The sequence below is a fragment of the Tasmannia lanceolata genome, unplaced genomic scaffold (assembly GCF_043159265.1).
Source record: "Tasmannia lanceolata isolate RefF3 unplaced genomic scaffold, GAP_Taslan_0.1 ptg000012l, whole genome shotgun sequence".
In the NCBI taxonomy this organism is placed as follows: domain Eukaryota; kingdom Viridiplantae; phylum Streptophyta; class Magnoliopsida; order Canellales; family Winteraceae; genus Tasmannia; species Tasmannia lanceolata.
This window is the reverse complement of record NW_027518689.1, coordinates 5,453,533-5,478,028: the sequence shown is the minus strand read 5'-3', so window position 1 is coordinate 5,478,028 and position 24,496 is coordinate 5,453,533. Positions and strand designations below refer to the sequence as shown.

The 24,496-nt window shown below is 38.2% G+C and overlaps 4 protein-coding genes across 4 annotated transcripts; 2 read left to right on the top strand and 2 right to left on the bottom strand.

The window, feature by feature from the left end:
• Positions 1-964: 964 nt before the first annotated feature.
• Positions 965-1,882, top strand: LOC143888495 (protein FAR1-RELATED SEQUENCE 7-like). Its single transcript, XM_077392955.1, has 2 exons — positions 965-1,738; positions 1,835-1,882. Exons 1-2 carry the CDS (start codon positions 965-967, stop codon positions 1,880-1,882), a joined length of 822 nt encoding a protein of 273 aa, XP_077249070.1.
• A 4,080-nt stretch (positions 1,883-5,962) lies between these two features.
• Positions 5,963-6,592, bottom strand: LOC143888494 (uncharacterized). Its single transcript, XM_077392954.1, has 2 exons — positions 6,521-6,592; positions 5,963-6,434 (listed from the first exon to the last, which is right to left on the bottom strand). The coding sequence occupies exons 1-2, from the start codon at positions 6,590-6,592 to the stop codon at positions 5,976-5,978; spliced, it is 531 nt and encodes a 176-aa protein (XP_077249069.1). The 3' UTR covers positions 5,963-5,975.
• A 143-nt stretch (positions 6,593-6,735) lies between these two features.
• Positions 6,736-8,499, bottom strand: LOC143888493 (uncharacterized). Its single transcript, XM_077392953.1, has one exon. The coding sequence runs from the start codon at positions 8,497-8,499 to the stop codon at positions 6,751-6,753; it is 1,749 nt and encodes a 582-aa protein (XP_077249068.1). The 3' UTR covers positions 6,736-6,750.
• Positions 8,500-13,542: 5,043 nt separating this feature from the next.
• On the top strand, positions 13,543-16,180 carry LOC143888491 (uncharacterized). Its single transcript, XM_077392952.1, has 3 exons — positions 13,543-14,846; positions 14,903-15,316; positions 15,385-16,180. The coding sequence occupies exons 1-3, from the start codon at positions 13,543-13,545 to the stop codon at positions 16,178-16,180; spliced, it is 2,514 nt and encodes an 837-aa protein (XP_077249067.1).
• The last annotated feature ends 8,316 nt before the right edge of the window (positions 16,181-24,496 follow it).

Sequence of the window (24,496 nt, the reverse complement as noted above, 5' to 3'; positions counted from 1 at the left end):
AAATGATATTAATGAACATGCCTTCATTTTAGGTGATCAAGGGGAAAAATTAAGGTGAGAGAACACCATCCGATGGCGCAGATGGTGTTCTCTCACTACAGCAAGTGCAGTCTCATTTGAAATTGAAGAAGAAGAACAATATGGGGTTAGACGCTGGGATAGTGGCCGACCGTCTCTAACGGAAACGAGCTGAAGAGCAGGACTTCTTTTTTTCTATTGAGTTGGACTCAGAGTGTACATTGAGATCTATGTTATGGGCTGATTTGAGGGTCGGAGAGTCTTATATGACATTCAGCGATGTGATTGTCTTCGATGTGACTTATATGACCAATATATATTTGTTGCCCTTTACACCATTTACAGGGGTCAACCATCACAGGCAGTCTACATTGTTTGGATGTGCACTCCTCTCCGATGAGACTGAGGAGACCTTCACTTGGTTGTTTAGGCAGTGGCTGCAATGTATGCATGGAAACGCTCTAGGAACTATTATTATCGATATGGATTTAGCGATTGGAAATGCAATTAAGAATGTCTTCCCCAATACTCTCATCGGTTCTGTTCCTGGCACATAACAAAGCACTTAGTTGAGCATGTTCCTGCAATGAGAGAGGCATATGGTGACTTTCCAAAGGATTAATACCGTTGGTATAACACGGGTGATATAGATGAATGTGAGATAGAATGGGGAAGATTATGTTTGAAGTATAAAATTGATGAGAATGATTGGCTAAGTAAGATGTGGGAGCTAAGGATTCACTGGGTCCTAGCCTATTGGAAACGTACTTTCACTGCAGGCATGACTTCTAGTCAGCGCAGTGAAAGCATGAATGCTTTCTTCGATGGTTTTATTAACCAGAAAACTTCTCTGGGTGATTTTGTTGATCAATATGAGAAAGCACTTGCTGACCGTCGTAGGAAAGAAACATAAGAGGATTTCAAGTCAAAAAATTCAAAGGCAACAATGACTACAGGTAGTCCATTGGAAGATGATCCTGGGAAATACTATACAAGGACAATATTTGGCATTTTTCTGGCTGAGCTTAATGGTAGTAGATTATATTGGGGTAAGAAACATAGTGAAATTAGCAACGAGACTACCTTCAATGTAACAAGGAAACGTGAAGATTATGAAATGTCAAATGGGCATATGGTTGTATACAATGATTCCGAAGGTGTTAGTGCGACTTGTTATTTCGCCATGTTTGAGACGTCAGGTATATTATGCAGGCATATTCTGGCCGTATTTGACCAGAAGCAATTAACTTCCATTCCCGAGCGTTACATTCTATGGAGATGGACAATTGACGCTAGATATCAGTTGTTGGGTGGGGTTCCTACAAGTCAAGTAGGTACCAAAGGCGCAACCCCGTTTAGAAGGTGGTCCGTAATGCCAAAACGACGAATAGTGGATGAGGAACTCGATAATGACGACTTTATTTTAAAGAAGTTGGATGAATTTTACTCTGGATTGGTGGTTGAGATTGAGCAGAGAAAGAAAGAGAGGCAAGTTCATGTACCAATATTTACCAGCCAGGTGCAGTCTATCTCTCTTCCCACTCAAGTACCTGGGATTTGTATTCGAGACCCCGAAATTGTGAAAACCAAGGGCCGGCCAAGGGAAGCATCACGCTTGAAATCTTCATTAGAGCTCTCCCAATCCAATATGGGGAAACGGAAGTTCGGAGGTTGTGGGGAGTTGGGACATAATCTGAGAATCTGTAAAAAGAAAGCCAAGGTTTGATCTTGAGTTCTTCTCTATATGCACATACACTCTTTTTTCTATGTTGTAATTTTGTCTCCAATTATAGTAAATTTTTATTGGTTCTAATAGATGAGTGCACTGGAGGAGGAAGAGGAAGCGGCGGAAGATGAGTTGTAATGTACGATGTATTGAACATAGATTGTGCAGGTTCAATCACAGAAGCAATTTCGCGGATGGGCCTGTTTCATGTGAGTGCAGCCACACCTGTTGATAGAAATCTGAACCGGTGTGGCTGCTCTCACATGCAACAACCCATCCGCGAAATGCCTTATGCGACGGACACTAGCAAAACCCATAAAACCGAGCTCTTCTTAACATTTTCCCGGACACATTTCTGATTTCTGTCGACACTAATCCTTCTTAACACGAGTATGTTTTGATAATGGATAGATGCCAACTTATCTTACACACAGATGAGCTTATCAGAGCTTATAGATCAGAGGATCAGGATGATCCTATGGAGATGATGATCTATGGTTTACAGCCTAGCCCAACAAATGAACAGTTTGGATCATCTTTTGAAGTGGGCCTAGCATACCTTTTGAAAAATACTGGACTTCACAGGATTATCCATGGTTAGTTTAGGGTCATCCTATGTACAGAGATTTTTATGGTATATGGCTGTATAGTCCAGTTTTTTTGTGAAAAGTATTGTATGATTCACTTCATTGGATGGGCCGCCCAAGAAAGAAATGTCTCTGAGATTTTATATTGTCTAAGTTACTGTACATATTACACAATAACTTGATCCAAACCGTCCATTTGATGGGCCGCACAAGAAATCATTTCCATAGGATGATCCTAGCCCAGAACTGCATATTATGAAACCACTAGAACGGAGGGCTGGGATCATATTATGGAAATAATCTTAAGGGCACAACCTGTTCACATTATGGTGCATCAAATGACGGTTTGGATCAACCTATGATGTAAGCCTACTTTTTTGAAAAATAATGGACAATACAGGCTTATTACACCATGTTTGATGAGTGGGGCTCTCCAATTTGCACCTTCTCTTTTGATGGGTGGGGCCAATTTGCACCTCCAAAAGAAACCCTAGTTTTTGGGGGTTTTTTAACGCTGGTGAGAGAGACAGAGAGGGATAGAGACGATTTTTTTTTCAGCGTACAACTGAAAACGTAATTTTGAGACTCGATTGTCATTTTTATCTTTGTAAAAGCGCCTCACACGTTATATCGGACCCATTGAAGTGGGCGAATGGGAAGGCTTTAAACATTTGTGCGCATATATCTTCTCTACGCAGCTGCATAGAAACAGAAAGTGTGGGACTCATGTGATTGGCGCTTAAGCGCATCATAAGCTTGGTGAGCTTAAGCGCACCAACAGTTTCCTATATATATATATATATATATATATATATATATATATATATATATATAATAGTAAAAAACCCTGTGCGATGCACGGGCCGACAAAGAACTGTACGGACCACGTCATAGGTTGATCCAAACCGTCCATGTGATGGAACACAACATAAATAGGTTGTGCCCCAAAAATCATTTCCATAGGCCGATCCTAGCCCTCCAATCTATAAATGTTTCCATAATTCCTCTTATCTTAAATCCGATGGTCAAGATCACCCTATAGTTTTTTAATTAAAAAACCATAAAGGAGGGGGTAAGATCGAAATTATATGGCTTTAATGGGTGCCTTTGTTAAAAGCATAAAGGAGGGGGTAGGATTGAAATTATTTGATCTAATGGGTGCCTTTGTTAAAAGCATAAAGAGGGGTAGGATTGAAATTTTCTCGGTGAAAAGATGCGGATGGCAACTGTTGCTAAAAAAAAAAAAAAAAAAGTAATCATTACAAATAAAAAGATCCTTCGTGCAAAGATGCGCATGGCAAATGATGGGGTAGCAAAAAAAAAGTAATCATTACAAAAAAAAGTAAATAAGCTAAAGTTATAAAGTTTTCAATGAAAAATTACAAAGTTTTTAAATTACGAAAAAAATACGAACAACATGTAGTAATATATGACAATTACTGGAAAAAAGTCAAACATCTCTGACATAACTATACACAGAAATACAGTGTATATCTTTCGCTTTAAAAGGAGGTATACACAGAAGCTGCATGTATATGGGGTAAATTGAGAGGACGTATTCCTTCCTATACACAGAAATACAGTGTATATCTTTCTCTTTAACAGGACGTATACACAGAAGCTGCATGTATATGGGGTAAGATTGAAATTATATAGTTGAATGGGTGCATTTGTTCAAAAAAAGTCAAAAACTGTGACGTGTAAATCTCACAGAATTTTGGAAATATTCAAAAAATTCTCTAATTTCTCTTCTGCTATAATATATATATATATATATATATATATATATATATATATATATATATATATATAATATTCTAATCTATCTATTCTAATATAATAAGGCGGGAGGGGTGTTTACTGTTCGCTGCTTAGCTGACAGCCCTGCCTTTCTTCCGTCAAATCTACGTGGAATTTTCAGATTCAAAATATTGAAAATTTCGAAAGTCACTGCCGACCGAGACTTTCCGTATACCCACACTCCTAAAAGCCCACGCTTCTATGGCTTTATATCTTCCCACCTTCTCCTGAAAAACCTAACCCTGCAAACTCTAAGAAATTAGGAGGAAAAAAAAAATCTCCCATACTCTACCAAAAACCTAACCCTGCAAACTCTAAGAAATTAGGAGAAAAAAAAAATCTCTCATACTCTACCGACTAGAAGATAAAAATATAATCTCTCATACTCTATCTTCCCACCTTCTCCTGAAAAACGTAACCCTGCAAACTCTAAGAAATTAGAAGAAAAAAACAATCTCTCATACTCTACCGACTAGAAGATAAAAATATAATCTCTCATACTCTACCACTATGCCAGGTATTTATCCTCTCTCTCTCTCTCTCTGTATTTTCTTTCATACTTATCTTCTGTTTGGTTTTTTCTATTTCCCTTTTCCCTTTCTGATTTTCTCTCTCACTATTTTCTTTCATACTTCTCTTCTCTATGATTTTTTATTTATGTTTATCATTCGTTTTTTTATCTTTTTACCCACAATTATGTATGATTCTTCTGTGTAAAACAATTATTCTAAGAAACTTAAGAAACTTGCTACTATTATCTCGCTGTGGCCCATAGCACCAATAATCCCAACTTCACGCCCCTATGTTTTTTTTTGGCCCTTTTATTTTAGATTTTGGTAACCGATTGTGAATCCCAAACAGATTTTGGACTCAAAATTAAAACTCACTGTAGCCCATAGCAGCAATAATCCCAACATCACGCCCCTATTTGTTTTGGCCCTGTTATTTTAGATTGTGGCAACATATTATGAATCCCAAACAAAATTAAAACTCGAGTCCAATAATCAGTTTGGGGCTCACAATCGGTTTTCACAATCTGTAATGAACAGGGACATTTGATTTTTAAATCGGTTTTCACAATCTGTAATGAACAGGGACATTCGATTTTTAAAACAGTATTGTGAGTCCAAGACTGATTATTGGACTCAAAATTAAGCCCATGTTAGGATTTTTTATCACCACCTCTCCTCTATAACAACCTTTTTCCCTTTTGAATGCTTTGCTCTACTTATCTACATTCTTACTACTAATTCTCATTTTTATGAAACTGTTTTCTCATTTTAAATTTATTAAATTAGGTACAAATAGTCAAATAATTTGTTATTAATTTGCAGTAACCTACCGATCATATGATTTCATCATGCACAAAAAACTATATCCAATTCATACATATATGCGTCAAACATTCTACGAGATTCCATTCAAATTTGTTTCATGGGATTATATTTCATAGTTTCTTTTTATGATCAAAATTCAGATTTTACACACACACACACACACATATACATATATATATCAGTGTTCTAAAAAGCGCTGGGCGGAGCTGGGCGGCTGACTGACCTCCCAGCGCCCAGGCCGCCCAGGCGTTTCTAGGCGTTTTTCATTTTTTTTTTAGATATTAATATATTTTCATAATTTCTTGCATTTTTTTATATAAAATATAAGTACTTGAATACATAACAATCCAAACCATTTTATGCATAATCACTAAACATTAAATAATAACAAAAAGTCAAAAACTTAATAAGAAATTAAGCTTAAAATACTTAATAATTTAAGTATTTAACAATACAACACAAATCCATAACCAAAAAAAGATTAAGATCCAAGCACTTCTTCAGTTTTCATAAATCATTGTCCTCTTCCTCCAAGACCAAGACTCTATCTTCATCTGATTCTTCAAACACAATCTCCTCATCCACCCCCTCATCCTCTGTCTCATCATCCAATTGAAAATTATCTTCATCAAGTTCTCTTACATTCCTGGGAATGGTACGAGAGGAAGAAGAAGAACTACCACCAACTCTTCTACTCCTCCGAGGTTCTAAAGCATCATCTGCTCCTGCTGCCTCTCCAACCACTCTCCAAGTAAGTCCCGAACCGGGGTAGACTTCATCTTCTTCTTCTTCGTCACCACCATCCACTATCCATCCTTGAGCCTTACTAGCTTCATTCGCTAGTAACACATCTCCTCCTCGTTCTTTCATCCTTTTCTTCTCATTGAAGAGCTTAGCATTGAATTGAACATAAACAAGATTGTTCAATCTTGAAGCATCTAGCCTATTCCTCTTCTTCGTATGAATCTAAAAAAAGAAAATGCAAGTATTAGTATATTAGTAGCAAAACTTTTAATCTCTAAAATTTTCTTTAAATTATTTTTAACACTTACCCCCTCAAAAGTACTCCAATTCCTCTCACATCCCGAGGAACTTGAAGTCAAAGAAAGTATCCTCATCGCCATTCGTTGCAAGTTTGGTATTTCAACACCATAATTGGACCACCATCCAGCTAATTAACCAAAATCAATAAGTAAAATTGAAAGCTTTACTTATAAACTACACTCAATAAGTTATAAGTAAAATTGAAAGCTTTACCAGGATCAAAATTGTCATCATTTTTTTATCTTCCCATAATAGCCAATTTTCTTCCAAACATACCCGAGGCTTGCTTGTACTTCAACAATTCCACATTAGACAGTATATGTTGGGTATCAAAATCGTCGGGGAAGAAATTCTCAATGCAAGTTATCATGGCATCCATAACACGAGGATCCTTCTCTACTTTATCATCTCTAAAGTAATAGTAAGGATTCAAGAAGTAGCCAGCTAAATGCAATGGACTATCAAGCCGATCTTTGGCCTTTGCATCAATGATTTCTAAGATAGGCTTATAGGTATTCTCATTGTTTTTGAAAGCTCCCATTACCTCTTTCTTTGCATCTTCAAGTTCACCAACCAAGAAGCCCATGGATGGCTTCCAATCCCCATCAACAAGCCGAAGAACCTTCACTAAAGGGCCAAACACTCTTAAAGCCATGCTTACACCATTCCAAAAACTCAAACTTAAGATGGTTCCCATTGCCGCTTTTCCTTTTGTACTCTTTGACCACTTACATTCACCCCACTCTTCCGAAGAGAACATAAGCCTTAACTTGTCCTTCTTTTCCATCAAGCTTTGCAAGGTTAGGTATGAACTTGCAAATCTTGTAACCCCCGGCCTCACTATGTCTCTCTTCTTCGTAAACTTTCTCATCATAGCCAATGTCTTATGGTGTGCATATATGAAAATGGTCAAAGCCTTTGCCTTTTCAATCACTCCTTTGAATCTTGGGGTCTTACCTATTCCTTCAAGAATGAGGTTTAATGTATGAGTGGCACAAGAGGTCCAAAATATGTTTGGCCTCTTCTCCTTCAATATCATTGCTGCCGCCATATTATTTGAAGCATTATCTGTCACAACTTGCACAACATTTTGCGGTCCCAAATCTTCAATACATTTGTCCACATACTCAAATATGTATTGCCCTGTGTGTGCCTCCTCAGAATCCTCAACGGAAGAAAGGAAACTTGTACCCAACCTGCAATTGACACACAAATTCATTATACTTCTTCTCTTTCGATCCGTCCAAGCATCCGTCATGATAGAACAACCGGTCTTCCACCACTCTTCCTCCTGTTCTTTGAGTGATTTCTTAGTCCTCTCAACTTCTTGCTTCAATAGAGGCTCCCGTAATTGGTATTGGGATGGTGGTACGTATCCTGGACCAAATTGACCTACGGCCTCAACAAAACGATGAAAGCTATCCAAGACAGTAGCATGGAATGGGATTCCCGATTCATAAACCCAACGTGCCAAATATGCATGAACATCATTGCTACGACTTGTAAAGAGAGCATCATTGATGCTTTTTTGCCTCGTCTTTTGACCCAAATTCATTGTTGCTTCCGGATTGATCTTGGATGCATATTGATCCATAGGCCCAAGCTCACGTGGCCTCTTGGAACCTATCTCAATGATTTCATCATCTTCTTCATTTATATGAACCTCCTCCCTCACTTCTTTTAAATGTTCTTTCTTCTCCTTTTTCTTGGTCTTTGGTTCGGCCAAAGCGGTCCTACATCTTTGTTTGTCCAACTCCGTAGACTTAGGGCAAGATGTAACGGATCCTTTAATGCCGGCAATATGTTGCTTAAGCCGATTGATACCCGAGTTAATTACTTTCCCACACAACTTGCACCTAATTTTGCTGAGATCAGTTGGAGAAATCAGTTCTCCATATTCCCATCCTACATCCCCCGATTTACGCCTCAAAGCGTCTGATGTAGCTTCCGAAGTATTAGATGCCACGGATGATCCAGTTGCAGCCATAATTCACAAGACACTATACATCAAATATAATTAATTAGACAATTAATTCAGCACTCACATTCAGCAATCAGCATTCAGAATTTCAGATTTCAGAAAAAAGAAGAAGGAAGGGTGCAGAAATAAAAATGCAATTTCAGCAATCAGCACTTTGCAATTTCAGTTTGCGTATTGACTCCAAAAAGGCAAAAATAAAAATGAAGAAAGAAAGGAAATAAAAAAAAAGCAGGAGGGTGCAGAAAAGAAAAAGGGCTCTACAATCAGTTTGCAATTTTCAGTCCAATAATCAATTCGGGCTCCACAATCAGTTTGTAATTTTCATTTTTCAGTCCAATAATCAATTCGAGGCTCCACAAGCAGTTTTCATATTAAAAAACAAACAGGCCCTTAGTGTAGATTTGTAGTCCCCAACTGATTATTAGACTGAAAATTGAACAAAATTTGTTGGGGCTGTTTGCTAAACAAAAAAAAACACATCTAACATGCCGTTTTCTCTCTCTCTCTCTCTCTCTCTCTCTCTCTCTCTCTCTCTCTCTCTCTCTCTCTCTCTCTCTCTCTCTCTCTGTGGAATGATAGATAGTGCATCCACGTAGCTTATCAAATTATGTAAGCATACAGAGAAGTTACATGATGGGTGGCCATTCGAACCCATATTTTTCATAGGATGATCCAAACCATCCATTTGTTGGGCCACAGCATAAACAGGTTGTGCCCCAAAAAGTCATTTCCATAGGATTATCCTAACCGTCCGAACTATTGAAGTTTCCATAATGTGCAGTTCCTCTATCGACGGTTGGGATCATCATATAGAGATACATTTTGGGGCACAAGCCCAACAAATGAACGGTTTGGATCAACCTATGCAGTGGGTCGTACCATTATTATTTGAAAATTTCTGGTTTGTATGTATGGTCACCCATCACAAATGAACGGTTTGTATTTTAACCGCTTGAGGGTAGCATTCCTCTTTAATCTTTATAATCTTTGATTATAAAATCAAGGTTTTAACTTATAAAATTTTAAAATCCACGGTGGGTGTGTGTGTGTGTGTGTGTGTGTGTGTGTGTGTGTGTGTGTGAGAGAGAGAGAGAGAGAGAGAGAGATGGAGACGGAGACGGAAAAAAATAAACCAACTTACAGATGTGCAGTTGCAGCCTTACAGGTTAGGCTTCTTCTTCTTCTTCTTCTTCTTCTTCTTCTTTTTCTTCTTCTTCTTCTTCTTCGGCTTCGGTTTCTTTTAGGGTTACTGGTTATAGCTTTAGGGTTTAGTATTTTACAGCTTTAGGGTTTAAAGCTTTAGGGTTTTGAAGTTTTTGGGTTTTACTGTTTTAGACTTTTAGTTTTAGTCGATGTTGAGGTTTGAGAAGAAGGTGAGGGTTTTACGTTTTAGGTTTTAGTTTATAAAAACTAAAAAATACACTAAAAAAGGCACCCCTTTTATTTCTTTAGGCACCCCCCTTTAAAAATTAAAATAACTAAAAAGGCACCCCTTTTATTACTTCAAACACCCCCTCTTTTATCACACCGCCCAAACCCGCCCCGCCCAGGCCCACGCACATCGCCTGGGCCGCCGCCTAATAACGCCCAGGCGGTGAGGCCGCTTTTTTAAACGCCTAGGGCCTGGGCGGTGCGTTTTTTCCACGCCCAGGCCGCCTTTTAGAACACTGATATATATATATATATATATATATATATATATATATATGATGAATAAGATTGTACGCTCGACCGTACCTAAAGTTAGGTACGGTAGAGTGCCAAATCACATGGGTCCCACATTTTTGGTGAGCATCTAAACCATTCATTTGCAAGACCCCATCATAGATAGGGTGCATACCAAAAATCAGCTCCATACGATCATCTTAACCCATCCATTTGTGGAGGCCAAAATGGACAGACAGTGTTTGTCCACAAATCTGCCCATTTTGGCCTCCAGTTTTGGAGGGGTTAGGATGATTCAATGGTGCTGATTTTTGGTATGCACCCTATCTATGATGGGGCCTTGCAAATGAATGGTTTAGATGCCCACCAAAAATGGGGGACCCATGTGATTTGGCACTCTACCGTACCTAACTTTAGGTACGGTCGAGCGTACAATCCTTTTCCTCTATATATATATATATATAAATTATTCGTTTCTCCTTATTTTCTTTTTATGATCAACCTTTTTTTCCAATATTTGTTGTTTTCCCACGCTCTTATTAGAACAATTACATTTTGGATAATTTTGTTAATATTTGGGAGGGATATGACAATAACATCTATAGAAATCATTGAACATATTAATTCTTATAGAATTCCTCATTTTTATAGTTTATTAATCCGCATTTATATAGGAGCTATTCATGGCCTTGCATTTGGTTAAACTTTGACGACCATTATTCTTACTTTACTATTATGATGGACATGGCACCGCATGATCGTTCATGTAAGTGAACACGAGAAATATTGGTAGATTTGTTTTGGTGATTTATGCTTTGTTTGTATACTTGCGACGACATATAACAAGATATATTGCTTCGTTAGCCCCATTAGGTGTTGCACGGTGGAATTATGTTACAAAATTAGCACGGTACCGTAGAATTAGATATTTCCGTCATAAGAGAAATGCTCGGATAGTCCGTCCTTATCACACATCGGCACATACCGAAGCAAAAGAGTCACAATTACTAAATCTGGCATGGTTGAACTATTGCAATGAATCAATTACGCAGTCAATTCAAGGATGCCATACATCTAATCGTACAACCAATCAATTGACTATATTTGAAGAGCACCACAATCCAACGATATATTCCAATTCCGTTTCTAATGGTGCGTCCTCTCTCTCATTATGTTGGATAATTTGCATTGAACATTCAATGGTTGTCTATTCTTCAAAATGATTACACCTCCTACACTTCCCACCGTGACATTTAATTTCAACACCATGACATTCAATGGTTGTCTATCTTCAAACAACTGTGGTATGTAATTTTGATAAATTCCCTGCCGTTTGTAAAATTTATCCCCATAATTTTCATTTACTTATTAGACCATACTGACTTCGCTTTAACCTCCTAGGTCCAAATGAAAATTCTTCCTAGATTAATGGAGTTGAACATCCAATATCAATTAAATACTCATCATCCAGTGACATTGATATCGACACTTCGACATTAGAAACTGTTGACCAGACTACTATAGAAGATGCAGTCAGCGAACGTTCAACTTCGGGTGAGGGATTACTAAGATTTCATTTCATAATTTTTTAATATAAATTTTTTATTGCACAATTGTCCAATGCATAATATTTCATTTGTTCTGTGTCTTTCCCAAAGAAACCTCTCGCTGATCAAAACGACGCTTCAATGGATTTAAAGATATATCTAATTTTGGGCCTCCAACTAAAGAGTGCCAAATGTGTGGAGCATTAATGTGGTACGAAGAACGAGCTGCTACTTCACGTAGATCATTTCCAACATTCAATTTGTGTTGTAAATCTGGGCATATTAAGTCGCCAATGCTCCCTGACACACCAAGTTACTTAAAAGATCTACACGATGGCAAGTACGACAACGTGCAAACATGCTTTAGAGATCTTATTCGGACATACAGTTTGATGTTCTGCTTCACTTCAATGCGTGGTAAAGTTGATTATAGCGTCGTTCATGGTCGTGGCCCATATTCATTCCGAATTTCAGGCTCAAATTATCACAGTATTGGAACGTTGCTTCCAAGGCCTAATTGCAGGCAAACATTTGCTCAGCTATACATATATGACACGGAAGATGAAGAAAAAAATAGATTGAGTGCTGTGCAGGGTCGTTGTGGACGATTTCTTATTGACGAGGCTGTTGTAATTGGTATAAAGCAGATGCTTGACAACATCAATCCTTACATCAAAATCTTCAGGTATGGGAGGGATTTTTTATCGAATAATGGGGTTGTTGACTTGCGCATTCGAATTCTACAGCACAGATCTAAAGATGCAAGGCAATATAATCTTCCTACTACGTCATAGGTCGCTGCACTAATGGTTGGTGATGGTTCTGAAGATGTTGAGAAATGTGACATAGTTGTTTGCAATCATGGCCACGTACAGAGGATAAGCGAGCGTCACCCTTCCTACATGGCCCTTCAATATCCTCTCCTATTTCCATATGGAGAAGATAGTAGGAGAATCAATATTCCAATTGTGTCAAGCCAAAATGCCAACAAAAGGAGGAGGGAAACTGTTAGCATACGAGAGTTTTATGCATATCAAATCCAGTTTCGACATGCAGAGGGGAAAACACTTATTCAATCTGGCCGTGCATTCCAACAATTTGTTGTTGCTGCTTATGCCGCCATTGAGGAACAAAGATTGTTGTGGGTACGCCAAAATCAAGATAATCTCCGTACAGATCTGTTACATGGTTTGCAAGATGCCGTTGCAAGTGGTGATCATAATGCTGCCATCGTTGGACGAAGGATGCTTTCACCATCAACCTTCACCGGGGGACCTCGGTATATGGCACAATCATTTCAAGATGCAATGGCTATTTGTCAGTGGTAAGGCCCCCCTTATTTCTTTATAACTTTTACATGCAATTCAAAGTGGGAAGAGGTAACTTCAGCTCTAAAACTTATACCCGGGCAGAGGGTTGAAGATAGACCGGACATAGTTGCAAGAGTTTTTAATATAAAGAAGAAACAACTTATAACTTATCTGCGTGAGAAAAAGGTTTTTGGGAGGATGATCGCAGGTACATCTTTTATTACTAACCGTCTTTCCATTCTAAAATTCAAATTAATCAACTATACCTGATTCTCATCCCTTTGTCTAATTTTATTTTCCAACAAATTGCAGACATACACGTTGTTGAATTCCAAAAACGCGGGTTGCCCCATGCTCATATCTTTATCACACTTGCCAAAGAAGATAAAATTGTCACCCAAGAAGACGTTGATGCGTTCATTTCTGCCGAAATTCCAGATAAAGATTCTAATCCTTAGGCTTACGAAATCATTTTGAGATCAATGATTCATGGACCTTGCGGTAATAAGAATCCTAAATCACCATGTATGGTCAAAGATGTTTGCACAAAGATTTACCCAAAGAGTTACAAGAATCTTACTACAATTGATGAGAATGGCTTCCTTCTTTACCGCCGTAGGAAAGATGGCCAAAAGCCTATAGTACAGGGACGAAAGATCAGTAACAGATGGGTTGTCCCATACAACCTTCATCTTCTCATTAAATATAATGCCCATATCAATGTTGAGCTCTGTGCAAAAACACAAGCTATTAAGTATTTATACAAATTTATTCATAAAGGTCCGGACAGAGCTACCGCTGTGTTAGAAACTGAATCCACGACAACTGTATCTCAAATTAATGCCATCCAACACGAAAATGATGAAATTAAACAATACTTAGATTGCAGGTACATTTCTGCACTAGAGGCATGTTGGAGAATCTTCGAATTTGATTTGCAAGGACAACAACCACCCGTTGAACGCCTCAATAATCACTTACCCGGCGAGCAATCTATCATATTCAATGACAACGATGACCTTCAAAATGTTATGTCAAGGCCAGGTATTGAAAGGACAATGTTTACAGAATGGATGGAAGCTAATAACAAATTCGATGATGCTTGCATGTTGCGATACGTTGAGTTCCCAACATCATGGGTTTGGGACAGGACAGAGAAGGAATGGCATCGGCAAAAGCGAGGGAGGACAATTGGCAGAATATTTTACGTACACCCATCATCAGGAGAACGGTATTATTTGCGAATGCTTCTAAATATAGTACGCAGACCCATGAGTTATGAAGATATACGTACTGTTGACAAGGTCATTTATCCGGACTTTAAGTCAGCTTGCAATTCTTTGGGTCGTTTAGAAGATGACAATGAATGGCATCAAGTACTTCAAGAGGTTTCGGTGTGGGCTTCAGGGCGGCAACTCCGACATCTTTTTGCCTCTATTTTGACTTCATGTGAGGTGATAGATCCCTTAAGTTTGTGGGAAACACATTGGAGAGACTTATCAGATGACTTGCAAGTCCTCTCACGGAGGAACCTTCACAAGCCCAACCTGATTATATCTAAAAATGACTTGAGAGATATCGGACTTTATGAGATAGAGTGCATCTTGAACAACGTAGATAGGAGTCTCTCAAATTATCCTCCGATGCCATTGCCTACGGGAAGAAATTCCTGTGGAATAAAAAATAGATTAATTTGGGAAGAAAGAAATTACGATCAGGTGGAAGCACATCTTGAATTCGAAAGATTGCATTGTGGCCTAACTCATGAGCAATTATTGGTATTTGATACTGTTATGGACTCATGTACCAATAAAAAGGGGGATTCTATTTTGTATATGGTAGTGGGGGTACTGGAAAGACTTACTTATGGAAAACATTGGTTAATAGGTTGCGCAGTGATGGAATGTTGGTGTTACGCGTACCATCATCAGGGATTGCATCATTGCTACTACCAGGTGGCCGTACTGCTCATTCACGTTTTAAAATTTCACTCAAACTCGACAATACTTCTACATGCTTCATTAAACCAAATACAAAATTATCAGAGTTGATGGAAGAAGTAGACTTGATCATCTGGGATGAAGCTCCAATGGTACATAGACAGAGCCTTGAGGCGGTTGACCGTACATTCAAGGATTTACTAAAGATTTCATCTCCAAGTGCGGCTCAAAAGGTTTCGGTGGGAAAACTTTCGTCCTTGGTGGTGACTTCAGACAAGTTCTACCTATTGTACCAAAATCAGGCCGAGAAATTATTGTTGGCGCTTCCTTACAGAGATCATATTTATGGAAATATTGCAAGGTATTCTATCTAACGACCAACTTGCGCATACTACAATAAGGGTTATCACCTATAGAACGTATTGCAAGATCCAGTTTCGCACAATGGCTTCTTGATATTGGAAATGGAACCCTACCTGCAATTTCTGTTAATGGTAACGGAGAATCTAATTGGGTAAAAATCCCAGAGGATATGCTCATAAGCGATAATGAATTTGGTATTAGAAATTTAATTAGTGAGATATACCTCGATGGTTACCTTGAAAGTCGAGTTATTTTAGCACCAAAGAACAATGATGTTGACTACATCAACTCTATAATGATAGAAAAGCTATCAGGTGAAGGACGCAGCTACTTAAGTGCTGACACTGTTGCCGATGACAATGTTTATCTATCTTCTCTTGGAACTTATGTTACTCCTGAATATTTGAATTCATTAAATGTGTCTGAGATAGCAAGCCATTGCTTGAAATTAAAGGTCGGCGCTCTAGTAGTGTTATTACGTAACTTGGACCCAACAATTGGACTTTGCAATGGGACTAGATTGACTATTGTAGCCTTGGAACATCGTACAATTCGAGCACGTATAATTACAGGGGAAAACAAAGGGGTTGACCATTGCATCCCAAGAATGTCTATGTCCCCTTCTTCAGATGACTTCCCTTTGAAATTTCAAAGGAGACAATTCCCTTTAAAAGTTTCATTTGCCATGACAATAAATAAAAGCCAGGGACAAACTTTAACAAATGTTGGAATATATTTACTCGAACTTGTATTCAGCCATTATCTGTCTTTTATGTTTCTTCCCAAGATTGTAGTCATTCTTACTATTTTATATTACCATACTTTCTTCAAAATTCTGCTAGAATACGCTCTTGATTGTTGATTTTTTTCTTTAAGCTACAATGAGGGCAAGATAGCATCATTACGTAGACAGGTGGCATCTTTAGAACAAGATCTGCCTGAAGCATGTCTAGATTCTGCTGAACATCACCATCTTTCCGTCAAAAAAGTTTGGATTCATTATTGTCCGATGGTAACTTATACAATTTAATATTTTAAAATGTCAAAACATATAATATTAAGCATTGTGAATGTTACTCAGAAGCTGCGGTATTCATGGAATACCCGTTTGACAGGTGAGGCAGACGAGTGGTTCGCATCGGCATGTGATAGTGCCCGTAGGTATACACTTTATGCGTGTAGTTGGACAGAATTTGAAGTGAAGTCTTTAACTAATGCGGATCAGGTGGACTTAGAAAAAAAGACGTGTACCTGTGGACGATTTCAAACGATGGGATTGCCGTGCGGGCATGCCATAGCAGCCATGGGGATGAACCATTTGGACCTATATATATATGTAGTGAGGAATGGTTCTTCGCCGATACTTATCGGAATACATATGAGGGGGTGGTTCATCCCACGCTTGATCGATCACATTGGCCGGAGCCTCCCAATCGTTTGACATTAGTTTGGATTCATTATTGTCCGATGGTAACTTATACAATTAAATATTTTAAATGTCAAAACATATAATATTAAGCATTGTGAATGTTTCTCGCTAATGGTACTCTAATTCATTTGCCTGACATCATTTGCCTGACAATTATCGCAAAAAAAACAGAGCATTTGGATGTATTTTTTTAAATGGTACCAGTTGGATGTATTGAACCATAAAAAACAATGTGATGTGGTTAAACATTTTGCACATGTCACAATTTTCAATGGCTAACTACTAAATACTTCAAGAATTAGCGATTTATAGGCCATAATTATTCTTTCTAATAACAAACTAAAATGATGTGTAGTAGCATGGAAAATGAGATAAGTTTCTATGAATGAGATTCCATTCTTCAATGCTTTGAATCAAATGAGGTGAATAGCAATGCTTTGCCAATTCATATGTTCTGTAACTGCAATTTCACCATGTAATTTAATGTCCCATCGATGCATTAAGAGATCTATTACTGACCCTTTCTTATAAATGTATCTTCTTTCTTACGTAACTGATTAGATCATGTTATCTAATTTTACTTAAATGTCGATTATTTAAGTGCCCACATCTTCTGATATTTCATATTGTAGTGCATTTCCGACAAAGAGAAATAATCCGGTGCAATGTTTGTGCATCATAGTATGATGAAACACCATCTTACCATGAACAAGAATTCAGTAGTTAATTTGGACAAGCTACTTATCAACCCTATGGAAAAGATTTTTGGGGCACAACCTATTTATGTTCTGTTCCATCACATGGATGGTTTGAATCAACCTATGATGTTGTCCATACAGTTCTTTGTTGGCCCATGCATCGCACGGGGTTTTTCACTAGTCTACTATAATAAGCTGGGAGGAAAAGCCCAGGCTTTTTTTAACTTTCTCAAAATTATGTTGAATTAACACCTCAGCTGAAATAGAGAAATGCCTCATATGCCCTCACATACCCACGCCTTTAAGTTTCAAATACCTCTTGTGCCCTCAAATCCAAATCACCTTTACACGTCAGCATTACTCTTTTACCATTAACCCCTTTGCTGCTATCTAACAACATCTATGTCTATGAGAAATTATTTGAGGCTATATTCGTCAATTGATTTGTCATTTAATAAGAAAATTATCGACACAGGGTACCTATATACGACAATTACGGAACAAACTACCAAGAAGAGGTATAGACATGACATTCACGAAAAAACTACTTGATATTACCCATGAGGGACAACTTGCAAAATATTGACGGATTCCGGGCACCTGAAGAGGAACAACAATTATGGAAATCTCAATCGATTGGAGGGCTAGAATCAGCTTATGGAAATGATTTTACGGGCACAACCGATTGATGTTGTGTGCCATCACATGGACGGTTTGGATCAACCTATGATGTGGTCCGTACAGTTCTTTGTCGGCCTGCGCATTGATTGGAGGGCTAGGATCAGCCTATGTAAATGATTTCACGGGCACAACCGATTGATGTTGCGTTCCATCACATCGACTGTTTGGATCAACTTATACTGTGATCCGTACAGTTCTTTGTCGGCCTAGAAAAAATTTTCTTTTGCATTTTTTTCATTTCTTGGTAAGTGGTTATGCATACTTTTTTGCTTATTGTTTCTATATATTTTTAACTATTTTTTTTTGTATCATATTCCTTTTTTTTGTCGTGTCGTGCATCGCACTATATATATATATATATATACACACACTATAATAAGCTGGGAGGAAAAGCCCAGGCTTTATTGATTTTTCTCAAAATTCTACGGAATTAACACATCAGCTGAATTACAGAAATGCCTCATATGCCCTCACATTCCCACACCTTTAAGTTTCAAATACCTCCGGTGCCCTCAAATCCATATCACCTTTACATGTCAGCATTACTCTTTTACCATTAACCCCTTTGCTGCAATCTAACAACATCTATGTCTATGTGAAATTATTTAAGGGTAAATTCGTCATTTGATTTGTCATTTAATGCGAAAAGTACCGACACGGGTACCTGTATATGACAATTACGGAACAAACTACCAAGAAGAGGTATAGACATATGACAATGACGAAAAAACTACTTGATATTACCCATGCGGGACAACTTGCAAAATATCAACGGATTCCGGGCACCTGAAGAGGAACTACAATTATGGAAACCTCGATCGATTGGAGGGCTAGGATCAGCCTATGAAAATGATTTTACGAGCACAACCGATTGATGTTGTGTGCCATCACATGGACGGTTTGGATCAACCTATAATGTGGTTAGTACCACAAACCGACCTAGGTAAATCCATGAGTTTGATTCGATTATTCCTTCCTATTCTTAATAATAATCTGAACCCTGAATTGGCATCGATTGGAGGGCTAGGATCGGCCTATGTAAATGATTTCACGGGCACAACCGATTGATGTTGCGTTCCATCACATCGACGGTTTGGATCAACTTATACTGTGTCTGTACAGTTCTTTGTCGGCCTAGAAAATTTTTTATTTTGCATTTTTTTCATTACTTGGTAAGTGGTTATACATACTTTTTTGCTTATTGTTTCTATATATTTTTAACTATAATTTTTTGTATCATATTCCTTTTTTTTGTAGTGTCGTGCATCGCACGTAGGGTCTTACTAGTATATATATATATATATATACTATAATATGCTGGGAGGAAAAGCCCAGGCTTTATTGATTTTTCTCAAAGTTCTACGGAATTAACACATCAGCTGAATTACAGAAATGCCTCATATGCCCTCACATTCCCACACCTTTAAGTTTCAAATACCTCCGGTGCCCTCAAATCCATATCACCTTTACATGTCAGCATTACTCTTTTACCATTAACCCCTTTGCTACTATCTAACAACATCTATGTCTATGCGAAATTATTTGAGGGTAAATTCGTCGATTGATGTCATTTAATGCGAAAAGTACCGACACAGGGTACCTGTATATGACAATTCCGGAACAAACTACCAAGAAGAGGTATAGACATATGACAATGACGAAAAAACTACTTGATATTACCCATGCGGGACAACTTGCAAAATATCGACGGATTCCGGGCACCTGAAGAGGAACAACAATTATGGAAACCTCGATCGATTGAGGGCTAGGATCAGCCTATGGAAATGATTTTACGGGCACAACCGATTGATGTTGTGTGCCATCACATGGACGGTTTGGATCAACCTCTAATGTGGTCCGTACAGTCCTTTGTCGGCCTGTGCATCGATTGGAGGGCTAGGATCAGCCTATGTAAATGATTTCACGGGCACATTGTGTTCCATCACATCGACGGTTTGGATCAACCTATACTGTGGTCGGTACCGTTCTTTGTCGGCCTAGAAAACTTTTTCTTTTGCATTTTTTTTATTACTTAGTAAGTTGTTATGCATTTTTTTGGTTATTGTTTCGACATATTTTTAACTTTTTTTTTTTGTATCATATTCCTTTTTTTTGCCGTGTCGTCCATCGCACGTTGAGTCTTACTTGTACTATAATAAGCTGGGAGGAAAAGCCCAGGCTTTTTTGAATTTTCTCAAAATTCTGTCGAATTTACACCTCAGCCAAAATACAGAAATACCTCATATGCCCTCACATTCCCCGCCTCTAAGTTTCAAATACCCCCTCTTCCCTCAAATCCTTATCACCTTTACACGTCAGCATTACTCTTTTACCATTAACCCCTTTGCTACTAGCAAACATCTATATCTGTGAAAAATTATTTGAGGGTTAATTCGTCAATTGCTTTGTCATTTAATAAGAAAAGTACCGACACGGGTGCCTGTATTTGACAATTAGACATATGACAATGACGAAAAAGCTACTTCATATTACACATGCGGGACAACTTGCAAAATATTGACGGATTCCGGGCACCTGAAGAGGAACAACAATTATGGAAACCTCGATCGATTGGAGGGCTAGGATCAGCCTATGGAAATAATTTTTACGAGCACAACCGATTGATGTTGTGTGCCATCACATGGACGGTTTGGATCAACCTATCATGTGGTCCGTACAGTTCTTTGTCGACCTGTGCATCGATTGGAGGGCTAGGATCAGCCTATGTAAATGATTTCACGTGCACAATCGATTGATGTTGCGTTCCATCACATCGACGGTTTGAATCAACCTATACTGTGGTCCGTACAGTTCTTTGTCGGCCTAGAAAACTCTTTTTTTTGCATTTTTTTGATTACTTGGTAAGTGGTTATGAATACTTTTTTGCTTATTGTTTCTATATATTTTTAACTATTATTTTTTGTATCATATTCCTTTTCTTTGCCGTGTCGTGCATCGCATGTCGGGTCTTACTAGTGTGTGTCTATATATATATATAGAGAGAGAGAGAGAGAGAGAGAGAGGAAAGTGAAGCTGCACCGCCGGCTTAAAATACAATGGGCCCACATTGTTTTGGTGATCCTAACCATTCATTTGATTGGCCCTCATAGATAGGGTGTCCACCAAAAATCAGCTCTATAGGATCATCCCAACCCTTCAAACTGTGGAGGCAAAAATGGACAAATTTGTGAAGGTTTTTACACGTTCATTTTTGCCTCCACAAATCGTAGGGTTGGGATGATCCTATGGAGCTGATTTTTGGTGGACACCCTATCTATGTAAGGGCCAATCAAATGAATTCTTTGGATCACCAAAACAATGTGGGCTCATTGTATTTTAAGCCGGCGGTGTAGCTTCACTTTCCTCATATATATATATATATATATATATATATATATATATATATATATATATATATATATATATATATATATATATATATAGAGAGAGAGAGAGAGAGAGAGAGAGAGAGAGAGAAAAGTGTAGCAACACATACGTGTAGCTAACTTAGCTACACCAACGGCTTAAAATACAGTGGGCCCCACATTGTTTGGGTGATGCAAACCATTCATTTGAAGGGCCCTCATATAGATAGGGTGTGCCCAAAAAATCAGCTCTATAGGATCATCCCAACACTACGATTTGTGGAGGCAAAAATGGACGCGTAAAAACCTTCACAAATCTGTCCATTTTTGCCTCTACAGTTTGAAGGGTGGGGATGATCTTATGGAGCTGATTTTTTGGGCACACCCTATCAATGTGAGGGTCTATCAAATGAATGGTTTGGATCACCCAAACAATGTGGGCCCACTGTATTTTAAGCCGTTGGTGTAGCTAAGTTAGCTACACGTATGTGTAGCTTCACTTAACTCATATATATATCTACTATAATAAGCTGAGAGGAAAAGCCCAGGCTTTTTTGAATTTTCTTAAAATTTTATCGAATTAACACCTCAGCTGAAATACAGAAATGCCTCCTATGCCCTCACATTCCCACACCTAAGTTTCAAATACCTCTGGGCCCCTCAAATCCATATCACCTTTATACGTTAGCATTACTCTTTTACCATTAACCCCTTTGCTGCTATCTAACAACATCTATGTCTATGTGAAATTATTTAAGGGTAAATTCGTCAATTGATTTGTCATTTAATGCGAAAAGGACCGACAAAGGGTACCTGTATATGACAATTACGGAACAAACTACCAAGAAGAGGTATAGACATATGACAATGATGAAAAAACTACTTGATATTACCCATGCAGGACAACTTGCAAAAGATTGAACGGATTCCAGAGACGTGAAGAGGAACAACAATTATGGAAACCTCGATCGATTGGAGGGCTAGGATCAGCCTATGGAAATGATTTTACGAGCACAACCGATTGATGTTGTGTGCCATCACATGGACGGTTTAGATCAACCTATAATGTGGTCGGTACAGTTCTTTGTCGGCATTTGCATCGATTGGAGGGCAAGGATCAGCCTATGTAAATGATTTCACGAGCACAACCGATTGATGTTGTGTTCCATCACAACGACAGTTTGGATCAACCTATACTGTGGTCCGCACAGTTCTTTGTAGGCCTAGAAAACTTTTTCTTTTGTACTTTTTTCATTACTTAGTAAGTGGTTATGCATACTTTTTTGCTTATTGTTTCTACATATTTTTAGCTTTTTTTTTTGTATCATATTCCTTTTTTTGGCCGTGTCGTCCATCGCACGTTGGGTCTTACTAGTTCTATAGTAAGCTTGGAGGAAAAGCCCAGGCTTTTTTGAATTTTCTCAAAATTCTGTCGAATTTACACCTCAGCCAAAATACAGAAATGCCTCATATACCCTCACATTCCCACGCCTCTAAGTTTCAAATACCCCCCCCCCCCTCTTCCCTCAAATCCTTCTCACATTTACACGTCTGCATTACTCTTTTACCATTAAACCCTTTGCTGCTATCTAACATCTATATCTGTGAGAAATTATTTGAGGGTAAATTCATAAATTGCTTTGTCATTTAATACAAAAAGTACCGACACAAGGTGCCTGTATATGACAATTACGGAACAAACTACCAAAAAGTGGTATAGACATATGACAATGACGAAAAAGCTACTTCATATTACGCATGCGAGACAACTTGCAAAATATTGATGGATTCCGAGCACCTGAAGAGGAACAACAATTATGGAAACCTCAATCGATTAGAGGGCTAGGATCAGCCTATGGAAATGATTTTACGGGCACAACCGATTGATGTTGTGTGCCATCACATGGATGGTTTGGATCAACCTGTAATGTGGTCCGTACAGTTCTTTGTCGGCCTGTGCATCGATTGGAGGGCTAGGATCAGCCTATGTAAATAATTTCACAGGCACAACCGATTGATGTTGCATTCCATAACATCGACGGTTTGGATCAACCAATACTGTGGTCCGTACAGTTCTTTGTTGGCTTGGAAAACTTTTTCTTTTTCATTTTTTTCATTACTTGGTAAGTTATGCATACTTTATTGCTTATTGTTTCTATATATTTTTAACTTTTTTTTTTTGTATCATATTCCTTTTCTTTGCCGTGTCGTGCATCGCTCAGCAGGTCTTACTAGTATACTATATAGCAGAAGAGAAAATAAGAGAATAATTTGAATTTCTCTCAAAATTCTATGAGAATTACACCACTTTTTTTTACTTTTTTTTAACAAAGACACCCATTCAACCCACATATTTTCAATCCTACCCCCTCCTTTATGCTTTTTAACAATGGCACCCATTAAAGCCATATAATTTCAATCCTACGCCCCTCCTTTATGCTTTTTTAATTATGGAAACCTCTATAGATTGGAGGGCTAGAATCAGCCTATGGAAATTATTTTACGGGCACAACAACCCCCCCACCCCCCGGTCAACCGCATCTTACATAACTTACAATATTCCCTCCCCCCGCCACAAACCCATGTTTGTGAGCTCTGCTCAGATAAGCTTATTTGAGCAGCTGCTCACAAACTATTTCCTCATATACAAATAATAATAATAATAATAATAACCAGTGTTTCAAAACTCAACTCCGACTCTAACAAGAATTTGGCCAAGAGAAAAGGTGGTCGACTCAGGCGAGTCAATGATTGATGCGGGAAATTTTTTGTTAAGTCGGGCGAGTCAAAGATGTTTTGACTGACTTGGTAAGGACAAAGCGGACTCAAACGAGAAGTCAATTGTCATTAACTCGGGTGAGTCAAAGATGTTTTGATTGACTCATGTGGCAAAACACGGATTCAGAAGAGAGGTCAATTTTCATAAACTTGGGTGAGTCAGAAGTTTTGATTAACTCGCTATGACGGAATCTCGACCAAGGTAAAAGGGAATCTGACTCAAGAGG